General features: G+C 34.8%; 1 protein-coding gene across 10 annotated transcripts in view; it reads right to left on the reverse strand.

Annotated features, from left to right (window-relative positions):
• MAN1A2 (mannosidase alpha class 1A member 2) overlaps positions 1–23,992 on the reverse strand; it is a 209,322-nt gene that overhangs the window by 44,930 nt on the left and 140,400 nt on the right. For 7 of the 10 annotated variants that reach the window (XM_070267135.1, XM_070267139.1, XM_005610286.4 and 4 more), the window contains exons 10-12: positions 20,206–20,425; positions 14,840–15,012; positions 11,257–11,372 (exon numbers count right to left, since the gene is read on the reverse strand). In XM_070267135.1, the coding sequence (XP_070123236.1) occupies positions 11,257–11,372; positions 14,840–15,012; positions 20,206–20,425 (509 nt within the window). The remainder of the gene's footprint in view (positions 1–11,256; positions 11,373–14,839; positions 15,013–20,205; positions 20,426–23,992) is intronic. The other 3 variants (XM_070267136.1, XM_023641336.2, XM_070267137.1) reach the window with 1 other exon arrangement.

A 23,992-nucleotide genomic window follows, 5' to 3' on the forward strand; every position in this document is an offset into this window, starting at 1 on the left:
AGGAAATAATAGTTTAAAAGGGTGAATAAATGCTGAAACATGTATCTTCATTAATTCCCTAAGAACCTCTGATTGTTTAACTTTTTATCTGTGTTCTTAACCTACAGAAGAAAATTAAAGTGATTTATTCTCTTGTCTGAGTTTATTCTAAATCACTTCAAATTCAAAATAATTTAAGATTGACTTAAAAAAAAAATAGCCTGCTCATTCAAACCTTACCTCAGCTATCAAGTACTGCCTAAAGGTCTCTTTACTTCTCAGAATGCCCTTTTTTTTTTGGCGGAAGATTACCCTTGATCTAACATCTGTGCCTCTTCCTCTATTTTATATGTGGGACACCTGCCACAGCATGGCTTGATAAGTGGTACGTATGTCCGCGCCCAAGATCTGAACTGGCGAACCCCGGGCCACTGAAGCCAAGCACACGACCTTAACTGCTGCGCCATAGGCCAGCCCCTCAGCATACCCTTTTGATTCCAACATTTCTAATCCATTAATTTTCTAAAACACATATTTTTCCCCCCTAAACTTCCAGAGCTTTCTTTCTGTGAGAAGTTTTGTGAAGAGTTAGCTCTCCAGGCTTATTTTGTTTAACTAAAGTTATCATAATTCAAATGCATAAGCCCTTTGATCCAGTCATTTTTCTTCTAGGAATCTAACCAACATTTATATTCACATAGGGAGTAGAGATATATGTAAAAGGGCATCCACTGCAACATTGTTCATAACAGCAAAAAATTAGGACCAACTTACATATCTAACAATAGGGTACTGATTAAACAAATTATGATATATTCTTCACTGGATTTATGTGTGTCCATATGGAAATCTTTACTGGATAAAGAGTAAGATGAAAAATACAAGTTTCAGAACAGTAGGTATATATGATGGTATTTGTGGTGAAAAAATAAAAGGCTATCACTAGAAGGGTATACATTAATAGATAGTTGTCTTTGGGAAGTGAGACTGGATGTGGGGTATAGAGAAACTTTTATTTTTCATTTTTTCTGTTCCATAATATTTAAATCACTTTGCCATATCAATACATTATTTTTACAATTAAAAAAATAAGCTCTGTTAAAAACAACCACATTAGCCTTGATTTTTGAGGAGCTATACAATATAGAGGAGATAGATGTTTATACAACTAATTTTAATATGACAAGTGCTATGCTGTTAATTCTGTACAGTTCAACAAACATTTGTTGAGTGTACACTCTAACCCAAACATGGAACTAAGGACTGAGGATATTAATATTTCACGCAGACTATCAGGACAAGGGAAGTATTGTAAGCATACCTAGCGATGGATTAATTCTGTCTCAGCGTTGGAGAGGACTCACAGAGACAGTGATATTTGAGCTAGGCCTTGAAAAGGAAATAGGATTTTGTTAGGGATAAAAAAGGAATGAGGAATTCCAGGCAGAAAGGCCAACAACAGTTAAAGACACATGAGTGAAAATGCACAGTGGGAAGGTACGGATCAAGAGCATGGGGCAAGTGGTCTAGCAGGAGATGTGAGTGAAAAGTACATGCAACATCTGATTATCAGCATGAGTAAAGAATACTGAACAATCTGCAAGTGAACAGTATCCTTTCCTATCCACCTTTTTCACTTGAGGAGTATACCTGTAGGATAAGTTCTAGAGGTAGGACTACTGGAGCAAAATTAATGTGTACTTAATATTTCAATAGGTTCTTTTCCAAAGATCCCACCCCTCACATCCAACAATATATACTCTCACTATAGTGTTTGTAAGTGACCGCTTACATCCTTGCCAAGACCAGAATGCAAACTTTTATAATCTTAAGGAATCTGATGGTAAAACATATCTGGTTATTAATTTTATTTCATTTCTTTATGAGTGGGTCAAACATTTATTTTTCATGTTTTTATGGTATTTTCCAGTGAAATACCTTTACTTATTTTAACTTAATACTTTTTCTTAATAATTTCAAATTTTAAGAAAATTTACCCATCAACTATCAAATGTATTGCAAATATGTTTCCCAGCGTGTCATATGTCTTTTACTTTGTATGATGTTCTTTTTTTTCTTACAGATGTTTTCCATTTTTATGTAGTTAAAATTTGTAATCATTTCTTCTATGGTTTCTGGGTTTTGTGTCATGCCATCTTCACTCTCAGAGTTGGAAAAAACTTCCAATTTTTTATATTTATTTTATTTCACTTTTTATATTTACAGCTATGTTCTATATAAGATCAGTTTTGGTATTTAGCAAGGATCCAGCTTTATTATATTTTTCTGATAATTTTTCTAACATCATTTATTAAATTACCTAACTTTTCCTCAATGATTTGTCCAAATCGTCTTTTTTTCAAAGATGAAATTTGCACATATAAGGGGCCTATTTCTGAACTCTACTCTGCTCCACTGTTCCATTTATTCTTGTGTCACTACTAAACTCTTTTAATCACTATAGCTTTATGATAGTTTTTAAATGATCTCATATACATAAATATTCTATACTATATGATATAAAGTAGCTTATTTTTCATTATCTGGAAGGGCTTGTCTCCTGTGGTGGAGTGCATTTGTCAGCACAGCTAAGCTGGAAGTACATATGTCAGAATTACTTTGTATGGTTCTGGGTCACAGTTAGCTATAAAAAAATACGTGTGTCATTTGGAAGCGGAAGTACAGCAGCAGCCATCATGCTTCTGGGGGCAGTGTAAGGTCGCCACACGCGGTTAAAGTTATGCGTGCTGGTGGTGTTGCCCAGCTCACCTTGGAGGTGTGGGGCAGCTGCTGCAGCTCGTTTTGGAGCTCTTATCAATTTCTCCAATTCCCGGCCAGGCATGGATAGCCCCACGGCAAAAGGTACCAGCTCCTTCTGCAAATCACCTGCTTATCAATGCTGGAGGCAGTGCGACACAGATGTGGGACCACATGTCCTTGTGAGTTCCAGTCTGTCTTCGTTGCCCTTTGCTCCATGTCTAGCTTCTTTCCCTGACTGCTAGGCCTACTGTCCCAAAGTGACTTTACACCTGCTACCTTGTATTTTGTGCCAGATATAATTCTAAGTGCTTCACTATATTAACCCCCATAACAACCCTTTGAAATGATACTATTATTAATTCCTCTTTTACAGACTAACTTGTCCAACGTCACATAGCTATTAAGGGGAACAGTTGGGATATGGACTGGTTAAAAACATATGGTTAGAAGTCTTTATCATCTGATTAACTTGGGTATATACAAAGAACACATGCTTACTAAATCTGTTGAGAGACACAAAGCTAGAAGAGCTAACACATTAAATGAAAAACTTGAGAGTTCAAAACATTTCAGTAAATTAGAACAGTGTTAAACCTAAAAAAAAAAAGAATAAAGATAAAATATAATAACTTTCAGAAAAGTTGATCGTATCAAATATGAGAGAAAATAATTATCTCAGTTCATGTTAAAAAAAAAAAAAAAGACGTAGAGCAAAATTTCAAGCTATGTTGACTATTGACAGGGTTACCAGAAAACAGAGTACAATATTATCCTGCACTGATGAAAGGATGATGGTCAAACTGGGGGCTGGCACTCTGCAACTGTTGAACCATATCTCGAAGGCAGGGTTCAGTCTAGAGAAGCACAGAGTCACCTCCAGAGAAGGAAACCAGACTGGCGCCATACAAAGAAACACTACAGAAACTTGCAATCTTTACCCTGGTAAAAACAAGTATTTTTAGTGAACATTCATGCAGAAGACTATATTTCTGAGGAACAAAACATGGAACACTGAATGAAATTCACAGTGAAGCAGATTTTAACATAAGAAAGATCCTTCTAATAATAACAGCTTTGGAACAATGAAATGGGTTGACCTTATGAGGCAGTAAGCTCCCTATCAACTGAAGAGATTAACCACAGACTTTATGACAAAAACATTCTGTCTGTTGTAAAGAGACTTTTAACTTTGGGAATGTCTGTCTGTAGGAGGGAGGGATGGGTTGTGGCGGTGTTTGTTGAACTGAGTGACCTCTAAATTTTCTGCATCTCCAAAAATTGCTTTTGATCCTGGCACAAAGACAGCAACTGAATTTGAGGCAGGAAAATACAGTTGCAGTTTTATTTATTAAAAAAATACTTTTTCCGACTACAAAAGCAAAAAGTAGAGAAGTACTTTTTAAAAATAACATCAATTAGGCTAAACCACAGTACACATTCTGATGTTGTTGAAATATATATTAAGATATTCATCTATATATTTTATATATACATATGTATATGTGCATTTAATAGCCTACTTAGTATTTATACTATGAAGAGTCTATAATTGCTATTGGCTCCATAATATCCATTTTGGATGTGCCATAATTTATTTAGCCATTCAATTATTATCGAACATATGATAACTCAATTTTTATAACAGTAATAAACATCCTTAAACCTTTTTCCATAGCTTTGACTATTTAAGATTCCTGATATATTCTTATATAGTTTTCCAGAATTTTGCCATTTATATTCAAAGTTTGAATTCTAAGAGAGAGGAAGAGAAAAAAGGTACATAAGCAAAATACATAGACAGACAGATACATACACACACAGATACATACACAAAACATAATTTCTGCCCCAAAGATTTTGATACCAATGAAGGCAGACACACTGTGATGGTAAACTTATTTTATCATATTTCTCTTTCTTTCAACAACAAATTTATTAACAAGACTATGTTTCCAATTAACCTGTGATTTCTCTTAGCCATTTAATGCCTGATATATATCAACTCAGAAAAAGTGATTGAAATGTATCCTCAACAGGTACACTTTTTTCAATTTATGAGACCTTCAAATAAAGATGCAACAGAATCGAGCTGAGATTTGATGAAAGCCTAATTAGACCTAGGTTAATAAATGCAGAGACTAAGGTACAGCTATAAAATAATACACTCCTCCTTCAAATTTTTTGTGAAGAGGAATTGATTTATGATAGTAAATGGTACCAGGTATAGAACTATAGAGAATCCAAATGGGAGGCACTCATTTAACAATTCCAGGATTGCTGCTGGAAGCCGGCTCCAGGAAGTCCTGGTGTTTCACTCGCAACGGCCCTTGGAATTCTTTCAGCTTAAGGGGCTTTTGATGAACTGCTATTTCACTAAAATCAATGAAAACAGTTCTCGGAGGGACAAAGCCATTGTCAGTGAGCAGATCTCTCTTTATTGCAATTGGAGAAATGTGGCAGAGTGGCATTGTTTACCTATTTCTGTAAAACAATCCAGACTCCAAACAAAAGTCTTCAAGTTAAACAATTTCATGTTAGCCGAAAGCTCTCCCTAGCTTTTTCTTTCTTACATAACTCCTTCCCTCACCTAAAGAGCAGACTGACTTGTATTTATTACTAATAACACATTAAAATCTTCAATTGTCTAAATCTCCTCTCAAATACTTAGATATAAACCCTCTATAAATTTAATCTTGAAAAAATCTCTCCAGAGCTTTCTGCCCCATCCAATGCGGACTGATGACCCTCTTAACCTTCCCTTCGCTGGTGGCCTACATTCCCCGTCTTCCTTTTGGTTTATACTCAGTCTTGATGGAGCACATCCTCCACAACGATACTGAGAAAGAGTATCTAGAAGTAGATTTCTGAGACCTTGCATGGCTAAAAACTTAGAATTCAAACTGAAATTAATTTTCTCCCATAATTTTGAACGAACTGCTCCACTGCCTTCTAGCTTGCACTGTTGTTCTTCAGAAGTCTGAAGCCATTCTGATCCCAGATCATTTTTTCAAGACTTTTATTCCTCCTCTCTTTGGAAACTGTGATCTTTCCTTTACCGCAAGGGTTCTGAAATCCCACGGCACTGTGCCTTGGCATGGGCCTATTTTTATCCACTGTGCTGGGATCTTGATGGCTTCTTTCAAGTTAGAAACTCATGTCCTTCAGTTCTAGGATATTTTCTTGAATTACCTTGTTGTATTCATATTTTATTTTTTAAATAAACTTTAAAAACTCAAGGTATAACAAACATGCACATACTTTAATGTCTATAGCTAGATAAATATTTCTAAGTCAATACTGTCTATTCATATTTAAAAGTGAGGCAATATAATGCTTACTGGAAACAGGAGGTGTGTTGCCATTTACTGGTGGCTTCACCATTGGGGGATGGGTGAGGACATGTCCATTTTGTTGAGGGAAACTCATGTATCAGTATCTCTAGTTTTTTTTTCTTGTAGGCTAATCAATTTTCCCAGAAAGGAACCCTCCAATCTCCTGCCTACTTTCAGCTGTGCCTGGTATCCCTAAGTCCAGAGCTTCCATGATTCACCCTCTTCAGACAGGCAATCTCTAGTTTCTTTCACGGTAGGAATGAGGCAGGGGTGGATTTGGGGTCTAACTACTCCTTATATAAACTTAAAAAAAAATTCTACAGTTTTCCATTCTATCCTCCACCCTAGTCTTGAGTCTTTCCAAGGTTCTGATGTATTCATCAGCTTGCTTTAAATTAACTTCTCTGGATCCAAGTACTTAGCTTTCTCTGTTTTCCATCTTCTAAAACTTTGCTGACATCTCTTGTCTGCTGTTGATTTCCTTCTCATTCTTTTTGTCCTTGTCCTTTATACCTTCTTAGTCCTCTACAGTCATTTTAATGGCTTTCAAGAGAGTGGAGGATAAATTCAAGTGTTCATCCTACCAAGCTAAACGGGAACTCCCTCTCATTTGTTAGATGTAGGCATCTTCAAAGGATCAAAGGATCAGATGTATGTCTTCTTTTCTCTTCATCCTCAAAATCTTTCTCAACTTACCTTTTGAGGTCCAGATCTATATTTGTAAATGCCTCTTGGGAATATATGTCAAAAGTAACTCATTATCTTTTCGGAAAATCTATTTGTTCTTGAAACAGTGCCATAATCCTTACAGTTACCCATACTGGAAACTTTAATATTAACTCTGACTCTTCTTACTGCATCTTCCTATATCTGATAAGACACTAGGGCTTGTCAATCTCACCCTTAGAGCTCTCTTACCTCATTCTTAATATTCCATGGCCTGCCTCATAGCTACTCCCCTGAATGCTAATTCATCCTATTATACCCATCTTGCTGCCTTCAAGTCTGGTTTAAATGTTGCCACTTCCATGAAGTCTTCCTTTATGCTTTCCAGGTTAAGTACACTCTTCCTCCTCTAAAAGACTTCTGCACTTTATTAACATTTCTCCTATGCACTTAACATATTTAACATTTCTCACAAATCTGCATGTGTTTTATTTCCTCTTTTAGAGTGTAAGAGTTTTAAGGGAACAGGCTTTGAAGGAATCTATCTCTGACCTTCCTCATCACATAGTTTTTGTTGTGGCATCAGTTTATATGCTGAATGAATAAATGAATTTGGGACTATTGAGGGAAACAAAAGAAACAGAGGACATAGCACCCTGTCTTCTGGAGAAAAATGTTTATCTATAGCTATAGTTACAGCATATCTATAGTAGAGCATCCGTGACAATATGTAAAAGGTAAAATGGTCCTCGACTTAGGTCAGGAACACAGGCTTTTTCATTTAACTTTCCCACTGCCGGGCCCATCAGCTGCCATCTCTGGCAGCTAAAACACATGGATTGTTGCCCTTTAATGAATTCGTGATAAATTTCAACCACTTGATAGACTATACAATCTTAAATTAACAGTTACTCAGTTTCTGACAAAAGCCTATTTAAATTAACTGATATTTGAGAAACATCTATGGAGTCATGCTAATCTTCATTCCTCTACAGCCTTTTAAGCTCTATCTTAATAATAAGGAAAATATAAGCCTACAACTACATTAGTCTTCAGAGAAATTTCTCGATTCAATTGCACTTTAATATTATGACATCAGTTTTTATAAAGAGAAGTCACATTAAGAGTGTTCTTGTATCTTCAACAACATCACCGTTTGAAGATATTATCTATTGGGTTGAACCATATGAAATTGCCAGTATTCAACTGTTTTTGACTTTTAAAAAGGGCAATTTTATATGGTTCACCTAATAGTTCAATTTTTTAAAAAATAATGAACTATCAAATTAAGTCATCTTATAATTTAGCAGTAAGAAAAAACTTGTCTCATCTGTCAAAGTAATATGTTCTTCCAACTCACAAAGATGAGAATGACACTGAGCAGGATGCTTCCATTTTGCTTTAGCTGCCAGCAAGCTCAGTGCTGAACGTAGTGCTCAACTGTGATAATTTTCTTAGCCTAGGTTTTGCTATAATTGTCTGTATGATTCTTCTTGTTTGACCTTTTCCACTTGTATTGATCTAAACCTATACGTATTTTTCTGGGAATGAGTAATGTAGCAACTACATATATAAAAATATAACCGGTTACCCAGAGTACCGTGTTAAGAAGGAGTCTTCCTGAACTTGGAAAGACAAGTACCAAGGTCAACTGGTGATTTTCCACATACATACTGGAAGGGGAAAGGCAGCATGGCCCACATTTGCAGTCCTATCCCAAATGCTAAAGTGCTCAAGGTCTGTACTGATGAGGCATTTGAGAATTAACTGTGAAAGTCAATTTGCTAGAGGTGAGATTTGAACAGAATTTAGAAACAAGAGAGGGGCATTAATTGATATAAAGGCATTCCTGACAGAGCCAATAAAATATGAAATAGACAATGAAATGCAAAGGAACAAATTTAGAGAGATATATATGAATATTTGAATACAGATTAGCTTGGTTTAAGGATTGAATCTATAAGTAAAAGAAATGAGAAATGAAGCTAGAGATGAATGAACCACTGTAGCTTTTGCACATGAAGAGAGTGACATGAAGAAAACAGTATACGAATGTTGGAAATCAAGTAATTTCTTTTTAAGACTAGAAGAGGGCTCAAAATTAGCATTTTACTGCTCCTATAGTAATATTTGATCCAGGAAAAATCCTAACAACACTGGGTGAAAGACTGTTGGAAAAAGGATATTCACACAGTCTCAAAGTTATCACTCCACAGATCACTTGTTAATTACGAAAAGAAAAAAAGTTCTTTACGCAACTTTATAATCAAATCTAACCTTATGATCAAACTTAAAATCACCAATAATGGCTAAAATGTTATCATGTACCTCTTTGTAGAATGCAATGAGGACACATCATCTATATAATAGTCATGCTAAAAATGTTTAACCTAAATCCCATCATGAGGAAACAATTACAAATATCTAAATTGAGGGACATTCTTCAAAGCAATTAGCCTGAATATGTATGTCAATGTCATAAAAGACTAAAGAAAAACAGGGAAACTTTGTCCTAGGCTGACAACCAAATGCAACAAATGATCCTTTATTGGATCCTAGATTGGAGTTAAAAAAAATAGTTACAAAATACACTAGAATTTGAAAATGAACTACACATTAAACCACAGTATTGTACGAATGTTAAGTTTCCCAAGCATGATAATTGAATTGTGATTATGTAGGATTATACCCTTTGCCTGAAAACTCTAGCATAAGTACCAGAATGTTGGTGAGTACCTTTCAAATTATAGAATGAGTAAATACACACATAAATAAATAAATAAACTATGTGTGTGTGAGTGAACACATACGTACATATACATGGGGTGGGGGAATGTGGCAAAAATTAACAATATAGGTAAACCTAGGTGAAGGATACACAAATATTCATTGTACTCTTCCTAAAATTTTTCTGGATTTAAAAAAAGTAAGAGAGCTTACATAATTTGGGTCAAATTCCAGTTTACAGATATGAAAACTGAAAGCAAAGAAATTTTATTTTGTCATGTTTGTTCACTTAGGTTGTAGCAGGTGCATAATTAAAGGTCCTATGGTTTTATCTTCCAGTCCAGGGGTCTTTCAACTCTCTCACCCAATCTCAAGCATAATGACACAGGATAAATCAAAACAAGCAGTGACTGGAGGTAGAGAACTGACTACTGAGCAGATGTTCTGAACCATCTCAGCAGTAATAAGAGTCGAGGTTAGGGTCAATTGTAGATACACATGGGGAGACAGCAAAACAAAGAAACAACCTAACAAGAATCATAAAGACTTACTGATATATTAGAAGGAGAACAAAGAAGTAACTCTACAATACACAAGTTCAAAAGATGGGAAAATAGGAGTACTAGGGGTAATAAAAGAAAAAGTGGATAAAGATTGCCATTTAGGATAAGAAACTTAGTTTGAGACATGTACATTTCAATTGTAATATACCAGAATGTAAGCTAGAAGTATGCGAGAATGTAAACTCCAGAAGGTAGGAATTTCCTTTTTTTTGAGGAAGATTAGCCCTGAGCTAACATCTGCTGCCACCCTCCTCTTTTTGCTGAGGAAGACTGACGCTGAGCTAACATCCATGTCCATCTTCCTCTACTTTCTATGTGGGACGCCTGCCACAGCATGGCTTGAGAAGTGGTGCGTTAGGTCCACACCTGGGACCTGAACTGGCGAACCCCAGGCCACTGAAGCAGAACGTGCGAACTTAACCGCTGCACCACTGGGCCAGCCCCAGGAATTTCTTTTCTTTTTGTTTACTGATATATCCCCAAGTAACCTGAACAATGTCTGTAAATAAACATTTTTTTGAACAAATGAAGTGACCCTTTATGAGGCATTCAGGTACAGAGAGACAGAAAATAGAAAGATAAAATTTAAGACAAGGTATCAAGAGATATTTACTTTGTGGGTCTTTAGGGAAGTGGACATATTTATAGAGAGCTCTGCCTGGGGTTTTGAGTATAAGCCCAAATAATAGAGTTGTCTTTTTTTCTTTTCCATTGTTCCCTTTATGTGTATCTTCACAGGAACCTCACTGGGAGGATGGGTGACTATGGTCATATACCCTCTAGTACCATCAAAACTCCATGATTATTTATTAACACTTCATTAGCTACAGCAGGCAGTTCAAGTGTGGTCCCAGGACCAGCATCGTCAGCATCACCTGGGAGTTTGTCAGAAATAAAAATTCTTAGGTTCCACCCTAGATCTACTTACTGAATCAGAAACTGTGGGTATGGCCCAGTTATCTGTGTTTTAAGAAGCTTTCCAGGTGATTTCACTGCACACTAAAGAACTAGGGACAAAATAAAGCTACTACACTCTTATTTGACAAAATTTCTACCTCATAGTCTAAGTCACTCTTCTTGAGATGCAGCTAAAAATTAAGACCCAATTACATAAAAAGATATTTGTAATAAAACTTAGTATAACATATCACATAGACATAATTCATCATATAGTGACCATATAGCAAAACCAGCCTACGATAAAACATTTCTAAAAGGCATCTACTTACTTTAATGTCTCAGCAAGAAAGAAGCTCTGCTGTACATCATCATGTGTAGGAGTAGAGGAATATACATCCTTCACCCCAGAAAACCCACCACTGACTCGGCAATACTTTTCAATAGCCTGTGAAGGAGATCAGATAAAAGAATCAATTCCACAGAATTTCAAGTTTTGAAGGACAAGTTAAGGAACCAAAGTCAAAAGTTCACAGAGATCCATATGAGAATTTGACAGTTTAAGAATAAGATTTATCATCAAATCGAAACATTCTTACACTGGAAAAATTAACTGAAGTATCCCGCTTCCTGCGGAATTTCTCCCTCTCCAAACCTCTTTAATCTTTTTAAGACATTCTATATTTTCCTAACTTAGGAGTCAAATTTAGGCTGTTCACACTGAACTAGAGACCTGTCTGGCACAGTGAAGCCTCCTTAATTCCGACAAATCAAGAGAGAGGTCAGTTTGAATTAAAATTTTTAAATGCAATTTTATTACTTCCAAGGAAAAACAATAATCCAAAACACGCTAAAAAGTATTATGTAGGAGCTCTCCATAGTAATAGCAATGAGACAATATTTACTGCAAACAGACTATATGCCAGACTTTGTATTATCATAACCCTAGGAGTTAGGCATTATAGGTACAATACTAAGAGCTAACAATTATAAAGTGTTTACTATGGGCTAAAGGCTCTTCTAAGAACTTTATATGCATTAACATTTAAATTTCCAACAACCTTATGAGGTTGTCTTAATAGCTCTACTTTTCATACAGGAAAACTGAGGCAAAGAGTAATTTGCTCCACACTATTATTAACTACTGTGCTCTACTGCCTGATTGGGAGCTAACATTAATTTATATTTTCTTAATTTTTGAATATGTCAAAATAAAGTACACTGAATTAAATGGAATCTATTCAAAACCCTGTTTTTAATTCAAAGCAACCCAATAACCTGCTTATGCAGGTTTATCCAGCTCCAGAATTAAGCCATTTACAAAGAGCTGAAAGCACCGTGGTTCTTCTCTTTCTCTGCTCTGCCTGACCCCGGACACTGAGCGCCGGGACAGTGACTTAACCAACCGTCACCGCAGCGGCGTGTCGCTCCTAGTCTTGGTATTTTTCATATTCTTCTGGTCTTCTTCCTTACTAATGAAAAGCTAATTAACACTGAAAATGTTTATTTAATCAAACTGTTCATTTTCATATTGTTCCATTTTGATTATAGCTGGGTTTTAATGTCTCCTTACCAAAGGGTTTGGTCCTTTTCTCTACCTAAATAGTTTAAACGTATTTTGAGTACAAGAGTTTTGGAACACTGTATTGTTCACAATGATCATGCGTCTTGACCACCATAGAACCATCAAGCCATGACTAATCTTTAAGCCACTTAGAGTCGTTATTTGAAGGCAAGTTTTCATGCATGATATACTCAAGTTTGGGAGTTTATAGATGTAAATGGAATAGCTGAAGCTACAGAAGACAGGAGATACCTCTATTTTGTCTTAGCTTGTCTTCCATTTACTTTCTTCACACCCTACAAGTTAGGCCAGCAGTGGGCAAAAATGCAAATTCTATTTAAGATGTGAATTCTCCTCTTTTGTCTCCATCCCCATTTTTCTCAGCACGGCATACTTTTGAAACTTCAATGTAAAGCATAACTATTTCAGTTCTTGTTCTTTATAATTAGCATGTGTCCCTTTAGGCTATAGAAGGAAGATTCTAACTCCTATACTTCAAATTTGGACAGATATGGGTTAAAGTTTGAGCTGTCAAACATCTTTTTAATAGATAAGAGTAGGGCGATACTTTAAGAAGGTACACATGAGAAAAGGATCTTAGGAAAAGGATAAATTATTCTACAGTGTTTCTCAATGAGAGAACATGCTTCTGCCACCTCCCCTCAACCTCCTTGCCTCACATGATTCACATATATCTCCCTTATTCCTCTAAATAAGAACCATTAAATATTAGGGGACATTCAAGTCATTCATTGCAGGAATTCTTTACTTATCTATTTCCCCTACATAAAATATTGCTTGATTTACATAAGCATTAGTAAGCCACTGCTACCAACAGAAGGGTGTGTGTCCTTTTCCCGAACCATTGTGGCAACAGTTTGGCTATCTTCTCAACTGCGCAGGACCCTCCTGCATGGAGAGTTTTACTAGCGGCTGTGTTCCCAAATCTGGACTCAAGTGACCAGGCAAAAGCAGCATCAATAAATGCAGCACCTCTTCCTGTTCCACGTAACCACCTTGCTTCCATTTATCTTCTCTTACTGCTGAACTCCATAAGCACTATCTAGGTCTGAATGACAAATGACACATAAGTGTCCTCAGCTTAGCTCGTCTTTATCATATTATCCTGGATTATTGCAGTGGTCTCCACAACCCACCAACTTACAGATTACAATGAGATCCTTCTGTTTGTTACTCCCCACTAAAAAGCCTTCAGTAGATTCTTCCCCTTTGAAAAACCTTTTACTAAAGGTCCTGTACTGGATTCTAAAAGTTAGGGAGCTTTGGTGGGTAGGAGATGGTGACGAAAAAGACAATCTGACAGGCTTTTTAGATAGGCAAATGACTTTCTACCCCCTCCCTGATACGAGAAACACTTATGCAGTAACTGACAGAAGTGTGTGTCTGTGTGTTGTTCCTGAAGCATTGAGTATACACCCTTTGATCTGGCATGTAAAGTCATCTACATAATGGCTCCAAACTTCTCTTCCTCTGGTTGCCACTGTGAAACCTTCTTTTTATATAATTTGGACTACATTCTGCCCTAAAACATATCTTGCACATTCCCGTCTGAGCAATTTACTAACACTACTTATCTCACCTAGAATGTCCTCATTCTATCTGGACTGCAAGCTTAAGTTAAACAATTTGAATATGAATATCCATCATAATTAGTACTATTTATCATAATTAGTATATCTCAAAGACTAAAACACCCTCTTATTCCTGGGAATAAGCTATAATTTCATGAAAAGACTAATGATTTTCTTCCTTCCCAGGTACTGACAGCCAAGGCTAGTACTCTAAGAGTAAACCACTTGCTTCCTTTACTTATCAACCATTAAAAATACCTCATTTCAAACATATATTATATACAGTATGTGTGTGTGTGTGTGTATGTGTGTATATACAGATACACTGTTTCAATCTAGAAAGATTTTAGCAATTCACTCATCCTTCTTATGGTGATCCCCTGGGGTAAGCCACCAAGGCTGTGATTCTGGGAAGTTTTACAATGATTTTTTTTTTTCCAGAGGTTAAGCATTAATAGGCAAGTATAGAAATTTTATAATCATAGTGAAAAACTGCCTTTTAAATGACTCTTTATAGTTATTCAATGAGAATAATGAGTGAACACTAGTGGAAAAATAGTTCTAATAGAGAACTAAACTGGATTCTAAGATTTACTTCTACTCCTTCAGAATCTTAAATTAACTGAGTAACAGAGTTTTCCACCAGATAAGTGGAAGTACCCTACAGTAACTGAATGTGAGGGAACACGGATAAGGACGCACAGCACTACAGGAAGGCTCGAGTTGCTCTCACAGCAAGTGAAATATTGGCTTATTTACCAATGCGGCTTCCCAGCCCCACCGCCTGTATCTTGGATCGTGCGTGAATCGCCATAAGTACCAATAAGTTTCAATTACTTCTGGACGGAGGATGTAATACTTTTCCGCTTGCCGGACTGCCACAGCCTCTACTGCACCATCAAACTTGAATGATTCAGGACCTAGCTTTAATGCTGTAACACGACAAAAGAAACAAATGAGCACAATAAACCATTTGGGTCTGTCTGCCGGAGCTTTTCTCTTCCCAGAAAGGACTGAGGAAGAAGTAAAGTTACTTTTGTTGTTTGTTGTATTTTTATTGTTGCTGTTTTGGAAAATCAGTGACTTTCAGAGATCCACCTTTGGTTTTCTAGCAGCTTAACAGACATAAATATTCCTATTATTCTGATATGAAATATTTCTCATAAATAATGTACTTCAAGATACTGCTAAATCTAACCATACCAACAAAAATCTAGCAATCCTTTGGAAACAAATGCAAGTTAGACATAAGCACATTACATATTCCATTTTGGTCCAAAATAAAATGAGACAGATAATGGCACTGTGCAGAATTATTTTTTAAAAATCCAAGACTATTTTAAAGTTTCTTTAATATAATACACACATATAAGAAAACATTTTAGAGCTAAGATCTCGAATTAGATTTAGCTGTAGATTACATAAAGTATGCTATAGTATTCAAGAAATAATATATTTTAAAACTTAAACCAGTTTTAAAAACAAACTCTCTTCTCCTACAGTCTCTGCATATATAGCAAGGAAGAGGTTCAAATTGCCAGTCACCAAGAATTTCATCAGCAATTTTCCCATTTATCAGTTTGAAGAAAACATGGCCATTACACATATATTTCAACATTACATATTACTCCTTGCATGATATGATTTCCATTCAGGCTGGAATATAGCACTACATGAAAGACTTTTTAAGGACCTCTTTCTAAACACAGCCAGTACCCTAAACCTGAGAAATATAAAGTCATCTTCCACTGGGATGTTAAAGTCACACACAATTACCACTCTCCGCTGCCATCTTTCTTTTTTTTACTAAGTTGTACTCTGGCAAACAGTTTCAAGGTCTCTCACTTCTTTCAAGAAATGCTGGACACCTTTATATTTTCTCATAAAAGAAAAGGTAGCCCAGAACTATAATGCTGGTGGACCAGAAATAAAATCATGCCATAGTTGCTGGCATGACATGTGTTTCTGTGGCTAAATTTCAGTATTATAAGGGTGACAATGTAAGCTCCAAATAATCACAATTCAAAGGAAATGCAAACAAAGCCTTTTTTTTTACCACCACTCACCCCCAAGAAAAAACACAAAACCAAAAATAAATAGTGATGGTAGATAATTCTATTAAAAAAGTGAAACATGTGACCCAGAAGAGTTAATAACCACAGCTTGTTTGCTGCTAAGTCTTGTTGAACTAAAGCAGAACTCAAGTAGGTGTTTTAACCTGAGGCTCACGAACTCTCGGGTAGGCTTTGGAAGAGGGAGACAGTGTGGGTCCCAGAAGCCTCTGAAACTGTATGCAAAACTTTATGCGTGCATATAAAGCTTTGACCAGCTCCTCAATGGGATCTGAGGTTAGGAATAGCCAACAAATTATCACTATTTTGTAAGAAAACTTTTATCCAGCTTACCAACAAGGTCTGGCATACAATCAAATATTATCTGGTATTTAATAAACACTTTCAAAATGATGATAAAAGTCAAGCATCATAAACACTGAGATGACAGTAATCCAACAAAAAAGTAAGGTAAGTCATTTTGTCGAGATTTCTTATATTTTTCCTTTCTCAAAGACTATGAGTGCTAAGAAGTGATCACAAGGAATGATCAAATGTTAATCTTAAGGCTAACTTTAAATTAGATAATAACTTCTGTAATTATAATGATAACATCGCCTGAACTGAAATAGAAATTGGCTGCAGGAAACTAATATTTTAAACTTCTTACTAAAAACTCTATTTCGCTTACTGATCATTCATAACTTCACAAAATAAACATACTAGTAAGATAACATATTTGTCCTGTGAGGAGCTGGTGAGTAAAAATGTACATGTCTAAATTATATACATATCACATCCATTATTTTGGCCAAATTATTGGTTTCATGTTTCTGAGGGCATTATTTCTTGGTTGCTCTTTTGTTTAACATACATTGTAAAAAATAGTTTCAGTACACTCTACCTTGCACTTAATTTCTATTCCCTATCTTAAAGTTCCCATTTACATTTGGTATTTCATTTCTAAAAGGAAAATAACCAACCCAAAAAGTAAAAACTGAATCAAAACCATAAGTAATTTAGTACCTAGGTAAAAAAAACTCTAGTGGATACAAAAATCATATAATGTAGGTAAGAAAAGAAACATGCCTAAATAAAAAATTATAGTAAAATAGCAAACGTGATAAAGGTCAGCAGTAAAACAATAAAAGGCAAGTTTAAAGAAGGGACAGATTAGTTTGTAAAGTTATGGGGAAATGCAATTAGTCCTCTAAGACAAGTAGAACCTGTAAAGATGAAAAAATAAGTACACCCAAGTCAATAAAAGAAATTCAACAGAAGATAAAAAGCATAAGGAATATTCTGGGACAGCAATCTGACTATAGTTTGAATGGGATAATAGTAAGGGGAGATCTTAAACTATTTTCCTGTATCCTTCCCTCCTATTAACTTCCTTTAAAAAAAAATAGTTGTAGAAATGCTTAAAACATATCCAATACTCCATGGTCAGTGGATTTTTTTTTTGTCAGACAGATATGTTACATGTATCTAAAAAGATTAACTTTTACCCTGCAACATGACAGAGCACAGTCTAGGGAAGGCTTTACCTAATTTCAACACGAAGCAAGTTAGATTACAGAGCAGTCTTTATTTTAGTGATGTTCAGCAAATTTTTTTTTTTTAATCCAGAAACCCAGAAAAAGAAAGTACTGTATTTTGGAAATTTAAGATCTGGTTTGGCACCAATTCTGTACCATACTTCAGAATAAACTAAAATAATGTATCACTCTAGCTTCCCTTATAGAGATAATAACGTTTGAAACTACCACTAAGTTACTGCTCAGTTTCATGAACAGATTCAGCACTGCTTCCTACAAACCCAGCTAAACATTAAGCAGCAGACCATGCTCTTCAGTAAGACAGAATATATGAATATCACCTCTACCTCCAACAACAAATGAAAGTGAAATTCCAAGGCAGCAATTATATGAATTTAGCTGGAATAACTGCTAAGAAGTAGATGGATATTTTTAAATGAAGTAGCCAAAAATTATAGTACGGCTATAAGAAAACACAGCAAAGGACGTGATAACCTGGAGGGAAGTCAGCAAAACTAGGATTGTACTTTTTAATAAAAGGATCTAAGCTGAGATTAAATATAAGTAAAAACAGCGAAAGACTTGGAAATATAGGACACAAATCAAATAGTAATCTTTTCGGGAATACCAGGGCAAAGAGCGTCACAGGTTCATCGACTTGCAATGTGAGAATGACAATTAGAACAAGCATGACAGCAACAACCATAGACTGCATTTTTTAAAATTTCATTTTACTCACAACCACATGCTGAGGAAGACAAGGTAGGTATTGTTTATGTCAACTTTTTGCAGATGGAGCAACTGAGGCTTAGGAAGGTTAAATGATTTGCCTAAGGCTCACAGATAACAAACAGTAAAACATGGGATATTTGAATTCTAGTTCAAATGTTCTTTTCATGATATCACAGTTTCATATAAGCATCAGCAATGTCATTATGAAATGTGGAAGTCAGAAATATAATATAGGAAATCCTTTCGTAACCCTGGTATTCTATGAACGTCTCAAAGTCAGGGGATGCAGCTTGTTCACACTTTAACTTGTAAGCATCTGGCATAATGCTTGGCACATAATACGTACTCTATGTTTAATACAGTGAATGATTAATATAACAACTATGGTATAACAATTTTTAATATGTCTGTTGTATGAAATTCTACTATTTTAGATCTAGGATTTGATTTGTGGTCAAAACCTACATAACAACAAGTCTCATCATGGGTCCTAACAGACACTGAAAATCCATTCTGGTCCTCAAATGTTTTACTCATTTTAGCTCTATTTTAATATCCTCAACATGATATAATTGAGCTTCTATCTGTAACTCAGATCACTGACTTTATAGTTATTTATACGTAAATATATATATACACACACCCACACACAGCCAACACTTAAAACACCCGAAAATAACATCTACTTCAACGTCCTGTGGACCTAGTTATATTTTGTCAAGAAATGGGATCCTTGGTTTAGTTACTGAGGGAACTGAAGGATCAGTTTCACCATAAGTTTAATTCCTTATTACATTAAAATAACTTGACAGATTTATGAACTAGAATAAATTTTAAGCCCATCGTATTTGTGTCATGGTACTTAATGATAAATTAACCCCCAAACAGAAATTCAGTTATTTAATAAAAGCAACAATTCAATTTCTGAAATCACAAATAGAAATTACTAGTTTTCAGTCTTTCATTAACTCATTATCCATTATTTCATATAGAAACATACATTTTTAAAGCCAGAGAAAACCTTTGAAGGTCTAGTCCAGTGTTTCTCAACCCTGTTTACAGGCTTTTTTTTTTAAACCTAAGTGCCTTCTCTCTTCATGAAATTTTAATAATAAATATATATTGTTAATCTACCTACGACTGTATGTATATCTAGGCTTTATACATAAAAAAGATTTTTTTTTCACCCCCAAGAACCAATATTTGTCACCATTGAGAATCATCTTATTTCCCAAGTAAGGACACTGAAGCCCAGACAAGTTATACACTTCCCTAAAGCAATGTCAGAGGATCTCTTCAGCTAAATGCACGAACAACTCAAAAATTACTGGTGAATCGACTAAGAGGCAAACTACTAGTTCCCTACACCAATTACACATTCAATGCAACCACTGCTATCTTTTGGTTGTTCTTATTTTCATAAGAGGATAGGCAAGGTATGTAACTTGAATCAGTCAATTGTGTGTTCAAGTAACTGGTTTTATAGAAGCTGAAATGAACAGCTAAAATGGATTCTTATTATATTAAAATAATATTATCCCATACATCTCCAAATGCCCTTTTCTTTAAAACAATTTCTTCAACATCTTTATTAAAACAAACAGTAGCAGCATTCAGAATAATAATTTTAAAAATGATGCAGGAACACACTTCCAGAATTAAAATTCAAAATCTTGAGAAAATGATTTACTGTTACACTATTTTGAAGTGAAAAATGTCTATATATTTTCCTTCTAATTCCTGGACATGTTTTTAACTTAGAGGTTATTTTGGACTATGTAATTAGCATGATTAATCTTCTTACCAGTTCTGTCATAGGACTCATGACATGTATGTGCAATTTCCGCCCCTAGCTCTAAATAGTGACCAGCTTTATCCATTCTGGAACCATCTGCTCCTAGTGCAAACATTCCCCCAGCAAAGCAGGCCAAATGCCCCATCTTCTTTTCCAAGTGTCCATTTTTCCATTCTCCAATAAAGGTAAGACCTCCACGGGACTTCTTAATAAGATGTTTTTCTATAGCCTACAAGAAAGAGAGATTCAAAATTTTAGAAGTAAAGTGTTAGTGTTCAAATTTCCTACATCCCTCTGGCTATCAAAAAACCTTAGTAATATGATACTCTATAAAGGAGTAACCCTCCCAAACTGAGAGACTTAATTAAGTCCAATAAGGAATTTTTGGAGTGAGTAATCAAGTCACATATAACCTTGAACAAATACCCCAATCACCACTGTAACAGACGAGGTGGGAGAGGGGACACTGGCCTCAAGATTGTCTATCGACATCACACTAGCCACATTACAGGTTTTTTCTTCTTATGCTAAATGAAATTCATAATAATCCGTCAACTGAGATCATAACAACAAGTTATAACCCAAAAGGCTCTGTTGACTTATTTTCAATTTCATACAACAAAAACTGATTAGGAAGAATACCTAAGTTAATCAGGAAAATGATTTTGAGAACTAGTTAAAATGGTTTCTCCTCTTGCCAAAGTACTTTAAAAAGGCACCATTAGGGGAGACATCTTATATGTGATAAAGCTTACCAAACTAGGTGAAAGTTCAAACTTAACTCCATAGTCCCTTACTTTGCAAACTTAGGCATTTGTTTTTGATGTTGTGCCATGGTTAAGAGAGGCCACCTGATAAACACAGTCCATCCTCCTCGAGTGTCGATTTTACCCATAAGATGTGAGGATGGTTAAGAGAAATATTTTATATTAAACTTGAATATAACATGAAGTAGAGTTCAATAATCACACTCAATTGTAAGAATGAGATTTTTAAGAGTTTTGTTCCTTTGGACTATGTTCTCAGACTTTGCTGAGAGGGGCTATAGGTGAATTCTCCTTAGGTACTTCTATGGAAAAGTATAAGAAATTGCATTAATTCAATTCTCTCTGGTAGAATTATTATATATGATTAGAGACTATGCTTTTCTGACAAAAAAAGGAATAAGAATTAAGCCACATTTTTATCGTGGGTCGTTCTCTGACAAGCTCAATACGAGTTTTAGAAAAATTTATTCTATATTCTTTATAATAATAATGTTTGTTTTATAGAACTATAAGGACTATGTCTTCATCATCTTATACTCCACAAAACCTGTAAGTGTAGTATGTACTCAATAAATGTTTAATTAATAAGTCATTTTATAAATAAATGGTACTCTGAGATAATTGTATTTGGCCTGTTAGGTGAATGAGGTATGGTTGATAAGCAAAATGATAAGGGACCACCAGTGGATTATAAGTTTTTATTGTTGTTGTTTTCTTTTAACCATATTACTCTGAAGCACAAATGAAAAGATTAGTTTTCTGAGTACAGAGACAATGTTTTTTCATCTTTGCAGACCTCATGGTATCTAGCATGTTTTCCACATTTAAGGCACTCAATAAATGCTTAAAGAATGATATCCTTAGTTTAGATTCTAAACCTTGTATAACAGCTTTGTCATTTTGTTATTTCTATTCATTGTAACAAAAATCTTACTATGTTATAATTAAAAGATATCCAAACATATCCCCACAAACCTACTAGGATTAAAATAAAAGGTGGGTAAAGACAGGACTTTTACCAGTAATTCATTTATAGACTCCTGAAATTTCTTGTTCAGCTCTCTTCTCTTTCTAAAACTGTGACAAATGTCTAAGAGTTCAACTTACATAAAATGCCAAACTGTTGAATGGCAGTTAAGAGTAATATTATTGCTCTTCTATTAAAAGTATTAAACAAATCTTCACAAAGACTGGCATTACTTTCTTGCTCTAAAAGGACCTTTAATAGGTATATTTTTTCTTCACTATTTTAAAAATTAAAGACTAAGTATAAACTTGATCTGAGTATGAAACTTATAACTGTGCATAATTTTTTAAAAGAAAGCTAAGATGTAGGAACCAGGGATATGGGCACCTGTAAGCGTAGAGGAGGGCAAGATGAGGATGGAATAATTTAAATAGATGAGCTCATAAAGGTAAATTTAAAAAATGATTTATCTCAAATTAGAATAGATCTTAAAATAAGTAATCATTTATATCTCTTCCGTGCATTCCATATGTCACATATTTTATAATTTGTATATACTGTCTCCTAACAGAATTAATAGTTATCAACGATAATTAACATTGAAAAAACTGCATACATGTCTCAAAATGAAAGTTGGCCAACTGGTCATTTAAAAACACTTAGCAGGTGCCCACTTTAGATTTAACTAACAAAAACAGGACACAGAAAACAAGTATGGAAAGATTTTTAGTACACATATAGCAGATGATTTACGGAAATAATTTTAATTTATGAGTAACTTTGAAAACAGGTATCATGCCTTTCAAAGTATATATGATTAAAAAAGCCATGACAAATATAAAATAATGTTCTTTTTCCTTTAGAAAGAATTAAGCAAAGTAAAATAAAAAACAGCTTTAGAGTACAAGGAAGCAGCAAATATGAGAAAAAATGATTACATGGTATACGACACGTCATGCTTTCTCAAAAATAAAAACATTAAATACATTCATTTATCAAATACTTATTGAAAACCTATTATATCAGCTATTGTGCTAGGTGCTAAAACAATGATAAACAAATTAGTCTGCCTTCAAGGACAAACAACCCGTCTTGGGTTGACTAAGTGGGAATGACTGAGGGCTATTTTCAACACTACGATTCTAAGAATATTACATTTTTCTTAGATAATGACTTTTCTTGGATCATAAAAATTTCTAGGTTTAAAGTTTAATAACAGAGAATAAAACTCTCCCAACTTTTCAAAATGTAAGACTTTATAAAGAATTTTATAAGTCACGTATTAAAATGCACATTCCTGATTACATATCAACTTAGTTCAATTTCTTAGTTAACACGATCCTTCAAAAAACATTTATCAAATGCCTATAATGTGCAAAGCACTATATGCCACATTTCAGTTCAACTCCTGTGCATTTTTGTAAACAACTAAAGGAAGCTAGTTCACTAAAAAGTGAGGACATAAAATGAGTACTAAGATCCTTGGTTTAATTTAAAGACAAAACAACAGTTCTAACTCTGAATACTGATCATTGACTACAGTCAGAACAGTGTTGTTATACACAAAATATATGACCATTAAAGGGATCAAAATCCTTAAAGGGATATGAGTTTATACTGGAACGGAAAGCAAATAACTTATTAAGTGCTTAATACGCTCTTCTATTTCACAGTTTTTGCTTGGAAATATTGCATGTTAACTGTTTCCAAGAATGAAACTTGTTCCAATTTTAAACAGTCACAGTATCATGGTATGAGATTATATAAATATGAAACAATATAGTACAGTGGTGAAGAGCATAGACTCTGGAGCTAGACTGTTCAGTTCCAGGCTCCACCACTTACTAGCTCTGCGACCTGCAGTAAGTTACTTAACCTCTCTGTGCCTTAAGGTCCTCATGTGTAAAATGGGAGTAAAGATTAAAAGATTTCATGTTTTTAAAACGGTTAGTACAGTGCCTGGCATGTGAAAAGTACTATACAAGTGTTTTGCCCTTATTATTTACCAATAAGGCTCTCAACGTGTAGGTTCAATGGGTCATTTGAATGAAGAAATGTTGAT

The sequence above is a fragment of the Equus caballus genome, chromosome 5 (genome assembly GCF_041296265.1).
Source record: "Equus caballus isolate H_3958 breed thoroughbred chromosome 5, TB-T2T, whole genome shotgun sequence".
NCBI classification, from domain to species: domain Eukaryota; kingdom Metazoa; phylum Chordata; class Mammalia; order Perissodactyla; family Equidae; genus Equus; species Equus caballus.